The 5,232-nt window shown below is 36.8% G+C and overlaps 2 protein-coding genes across 2 annotated transcripts in view; both read left to right on the top strand.

The window, feature by feature from the left end:
- Positions 1-1,062, top strand: part of ing3 (inhibitor of growth family, member 3) — a 7,375-nt gene extending 6,313 nt beyond the window's left edge. Inside the window, exon 12 of the mRNA XM_016444040.1 lies at positions 188-1,062. Within this exon, the coding sequence (XP_016299526.1) occupies positions 188-304 (117 nt within the window). The 3' untranslated portion in view covers positions 305-1,062. The remainder of the gene's footprint in view (positions 1-187) is intronic.
- Positions 1,063-1,916: 854 nt separating this feature from the next.
- The window catches only part of LOC107656212 (cadherin-like and PC-esterase domain-containing protein 1), a 54,340-nt gene continuing 51,024 nt past the window's right edge, over positions 1,917-5,232 (top strand). Inside the window, 1 exon segment of the mRNA XM_016443978.1 lies at positions 1,917-2,911. Within this exon segment, the coding sequence (XP_016299464.1) occupies positions 2,627-2,911 (285 nt within the window). The 5' untranslated portion in view covers positions 1,917-2,626.

The raw sequence follows: 5,232 nt of genomic DNA, 5'->3' as shown, positions 1-5,232 counted from the left end.
TGTCACAATTCTATAATATAACATTTTATAATGTGTACCGAATTGAAAAAAATAAAATATATATATATATATATATATATATATATATTTTATCATTCTGAGAATTCCTTAGCATTTTTATGATGTTTTGATTGTAGTCAGAAAAAGTGGTTCATTTGATCCTGACTCTTTCCAAATATTCTTGCAGTGTCCGATCGAGTGGTTCCACTACGGCTGCGTAGGTTTGACTGAGGCACCCAAAGGGAAGTGGTACTGCCCACAGTGTACGGCGGCCATGAAGAGGAGGGGAAGCCGGCACAAATAAATGCCAAATCCCCAGGCCAACCTCTCTGAAATGACTGTCCCCCTCGACTGAGAGTGTACATGTTACATCACCATGCGGTCAGGGTGTGTAGATGCGAGAGAGAGATGTTGATGCCTGAAAGTTGGTGTGGCTGCTGTGTGTGTGTTTGTGTAAATCACAACCAGGTTGGGTGTTTTTAGCTGGTGAATCGAAGCGCATACTGCCCTCAAAACTCTTCATCTCCATTAATCTTCATGGAGGCGGATGGGCAAGATGGTATTGAGAGGCCCATGTTTTTTAACATTCAAGACATTCCTCAGCTTGCCATGCGTGATGACACTTCGCATCTGGCAGCTCCTGCTAATTCATATCGGCATAGTATGGATTGACATGATGCAGACTGGGAGTTGTAGTCCTGAACTGCTTTATGGACTACAAGTCTCAGGACATTCAACTCTGACTAATCTTAAAGGATACTGATAAGAACGGATTACAACGGCAACAGTGACGCCTCATTGCTCGCCAGTGAAAATTATGATTCTGTGGGATTATTTGTGTGTAATGGATAAATGATGTATTGTGCTCCGCTTAAAGGACAGAATGTTTCTTATTTTACCGAGGAGCTCTTAAGGTGTACAATAGAACAAATGAACAACTGTGACCTGTGTGTATGTTTGTGTGTCTGTGTGTCTAGCATATACTGCGCTGATGTGGTGATAAGTTTTGCGAGATGTGGGGGGAAAAAAAAACAATAAAATGATCAAGAACTTTTGGTACATGCTGTCTTAAAGTGCATTGTAATAGATTGAATGCGTTTTACAGTTTCTTTTTCCAAGTAGGGACAAGATTAATATCAACCCTTCAGTGCCCTCTGATTTTAGTAGGAGCGTGGGAAGGATATGAGAACTGGGGAGACGCATTGAGCTACATTCATGAAACAAGCAAAATGCATTTTTGTATAAATCTTTCTTGAATCCATTCCTAAATTGTCCCACTCAAGCAAATGGGATAATTTAAGATGCCATTCTCTTCATATTAACTCATTTTATCCCAAACCATAAAACTCCATTTGTAACCAAAATTTGCTTTGAGTTTAAAGGGCTAAAAAATGTTTTGAACTATAGATGCTGTAAACTTTAAATTTAAAGTTCAGACCTTCTTGATTTCTTGTGAACAGTTTACATAGCTGGTGTAAATGAGCTGTTTAATTCCAGATAATAATTTCAAAAGAAAATGTCAAAGCTCCATAGAATGTCAGAAATACATGATACAACCACTGTAAATATTATATAATATTTTAGGGTCCAATAATTATGTCTCATAAATCATGACCACAATACATGTAAACGTGATAGTGGTCACACTGTTTATTTTGAAAATATATAATAAATAGATTTAAAAGTTGTTTCTTTAATTAAAATTAATAATATATATTAAAATTAATATTGTATATATATGTATATATACATCCCCCTTTTTTTTTTTTACTTTATTAGAATATGAATTATATTTTGTTTCGTTGGGCTTTCCAAGGAGTAAAATGCATGTGCTGGCAAATTGTTGGGATTAAATGGGTTAACGCAAACCAGGTGCGCACTTAAAAATCAAAAGAACAGACCCAAACATCCTCTTTTTTTCTAGCTTTAACTTTAACAGTAGGCTATCTACTACAGTTACTTCCATTTAAATAGCTATGAAAAGGAGCAGCACACATGGGTCTGGAAGCGCGTTTTGTAAAAGTTGAAGACTTTTAAAGGTTGTTAAAAAAAACAACGCGTATGTGCGCGAGAGACCGAATGAAAACATTGAGACGCGACGCAACGGCCGTAGTTGTTAGTCTCTCGCTCGTCTAGATTGACCGACACTTAAGACGGACTGTAAATGACCGCTAAACACGTCCTGGGTGAAAAGGCCTTTAAGTTTAATATGTTTGAGAAGCCTCGCCGAACCCACAACATTCGCAGCGGTTTGGTAAAGGGAGGCAGGCGCTCTCTGACAGCGCGCTCAGCGTGAAGAAGGCGTATCATTACTCTCAGTCATGAGGTTCCTCTGCTCGGGAGTGTTTTTAATCAACCGTGGGGCTCAGCAGCTTTGAGAAGAAGAAAGAAGCCTTCAGAGAAACTTTTCACTCTGTTTTGATACCCGGACCGTTCAAACGAGTCTTCACAACCAGCTCTGACGCACGTCGAATTCGCTTTTCCACGACCATGTCATGAAGCGTTTCTCAGATACGCGCGGTTTAACACAGCGCGTCGGATTCCTGAACTGCGCGTTTGAGCGCTTGTCGCTCGACTGCGCGCCGTGATCCGGAGGGATGATGTGGGGACCAAACGCACATTCCCAATGGTATGTGTCTTGACTCTAGCCAGGAACATTTGTGCAGAAGTGGGAATGCTTTTCCGTGGGATCTGGACGCTCCGCCGGAGGTGCTGCACAGGTCCCCTTCTGCTGCTGGGGATAGCGGTCGGGCTGTTTTACCACACTGTGACTGTGGACCGGGACAGAACTGAGCTCAAGTCCAGTCAACGGGACCAAAGGAACAAATCTGCGGTGTTTGATCATAAACTACTCCTCAAGAACCCAGAGAGACTCACATCTCTACTAGAAGCATCACAGACAGATAGTTTTGTAAGTACTGTCTTTATGTTTGAATGCTGTTTATAGTTTATTATTTCATCATTGCCTATTCTTCTTCTTCTTAGTAGTATTATTCAAGTATAAATAAATTATTAAAAAGATGTAGTAATTATTAAAATCCAAAAGTATTATATATAGGCTAGTTGGCCTACTCATTATCTTGTTTAATTAATGTATTATTCCTGTATTTAATTTTAAATTTAATATATGTATAAAATAGTTATTTGTAATACTGAAAAATATTATTATTGTGTAATACTCAGCATTGCTTTATTTTACTTTAGTTATTATTAATGTATTATTCTTGTATTTAATTTGAAATCTAATGCATAATTAATATATTTATAATGCTGACAAAATGTGAATATTTAATACTCATAATGTTACAGCATTAATTAGCATTTTATTAATGTATTATTCATGTATTTCATTTTAAATTTAATGTTTAATTAAAAGAGCTATTTATAATACTGAAAAATATTTAGAATATTTAAAACTCATTACAGCGTTAATTTATTTAAATGTAATTATTTATTTATGTATTATTCATGTATTTAATTTTACATGTAATGCATAATTAAAATATTTATTAATAATACTGAAAATATTTAGAATATTTAGTGCTCATAATATTACAATATTAATATTTAAATGTAATTAATTTTTTTTATTGTCATTAAAAGTTATTTTACATTACCTTTTTCATGGTTTGTTATCTATGAAAAATAACCTTGAAATTGTATTTCTAGGTAGTGCTATAGATTTCAAAACAATGGATGTTTTGCTGGACATCAGCTGTGCAACAAATCAAAATCAAAAAACTTTATTCTTAAGTTCTCATCACTTACAACTTGCTGTTGTGTTGGGATATTTATCTTCCCCTTTAAAAATATAGCCAGTGAGCAGCTATTGTTTATTTATGATGGGTGTATTTGTTGGGGTATTTTAGGAGGAGAAACTCAAGGCTGGACATTCATTGGTTTAAGAGAGCACATGAAGGAGGGCTTATTTATGAGTGCACAATGCATGCTTTCTTTCGAGCGCTGGGATGATTGATGTCTGTGGGGAAGTGTTATGTCAGTACGGGATAGAAAGATCTGAGGAGAGATGCTGGGAATAAAGAACGGCTGTCATGTTGGATGCCCAGGCATCTGTTTATTTATGACTTCTGTACGAGGAGGTGGAGCATGTGTGCAAATCATGGAAAAAGGTGAGAGAGAGAGAGAAATTGGAAAACAGATTTAGGGTCAGTGAGGCAGAAGATGAGGGCAAGAAAGCAATGAGAGGTGAGAGAGGTTTAGTTTTAAGCTGGGACTGCGGCAGTATGCATTCCCATAATCCCGCACTAACTAACTCCTAGCAGGAAGTCAACACTGAGAGCCATGACAGCTGTCCTCAATCAGCTGTTAGTGAAACTTACTTGAGAGTGTGTGTGTGTGTGTCAATCAGCTGTTAGTGAACCTTACTTGAGTGTGTGTGTGTGTGTGTGTGTGTTGAGTAGGATAGAGTTATCAGTCTGTGCGACCATCAGTGGCTCTCTGATGTGTCTGGAGAGCAGACTGTGTCTCGTGCTGCCATATAAAAAGTCATAAACACGTAGGTAACAGAGTTGGGCAGGAAGTGAAGCATTATATGTTGCATTTGTGGGCATCATGATTGTGAGTGTGTGGGAGTTTTTATTGACGAGTTAAGGATTCTGGGCATTTGTTTGGTGTTTTCAGCCTCTCAGCAACAGCACAATGTTTGTTGTGTGAATTAGCATAATGTCATTTCACATTAACATATATTCATAACGTTCATTTGAAGAAGATGCCTATTCCCATGATTGCTGTGCGTACTATGAAATTTGTGAAAAAGTTTTCCCATCCCGCAAACCATTGCTGTCTCGTTGTCCCTGGAGACCATTGGAGGATGTTCATTCATGTTAACAAAGTCACGTCTGTCTGTGCTTTTGGACCGCCTGGTTCTGATCCAGGATCAGACAATTGCATTCACTTTCAGCTGATGAACTTCTAGTGTTTACAAACACGCACGGTGAATGTGAATAACTTCTTTGACTGCTGCCATATGTCAGTCTAATATGAACCTCACTATGTGTTTAGACATCACACTTTAACAGCCAGTAGGAAGGTCGTAGTCACATACTTATCTCACACAGTCTACGCTTTTTTTTTTTTTTATATATAAATACATATATAAATACATACATATTTTTTTTATATATATAAATACATATATTAAATATAGATTGATTTTTATTCTTGATTTTTTTATTATTATTATTATTATTATTATTGTTATTATTATTATTA

This window comes from Sinocyclocheilus anshuiensis, unplaced genomic scaffold (genome assembly GCF_001515605.1).
Source record: "Sinocyclocheilus anshuiensis isolate Anshui unplaced genomic scaffold, SAMN03320099.WGS_v1.1 scaffold183, whole genome shotgun sequence".
Lineage (NCBI taxonomy): Eukaryota > Metazoa > Chordata > Actinopteri > Cypriniformes > Cyprinidae > Sinocyclocheilus > Sinocyclocheilus anshuiensis.
Note: the sequence above shows the minus strand (reverse complement) of the source record. Positions and strands in the feature narration are given on the sequence as shown.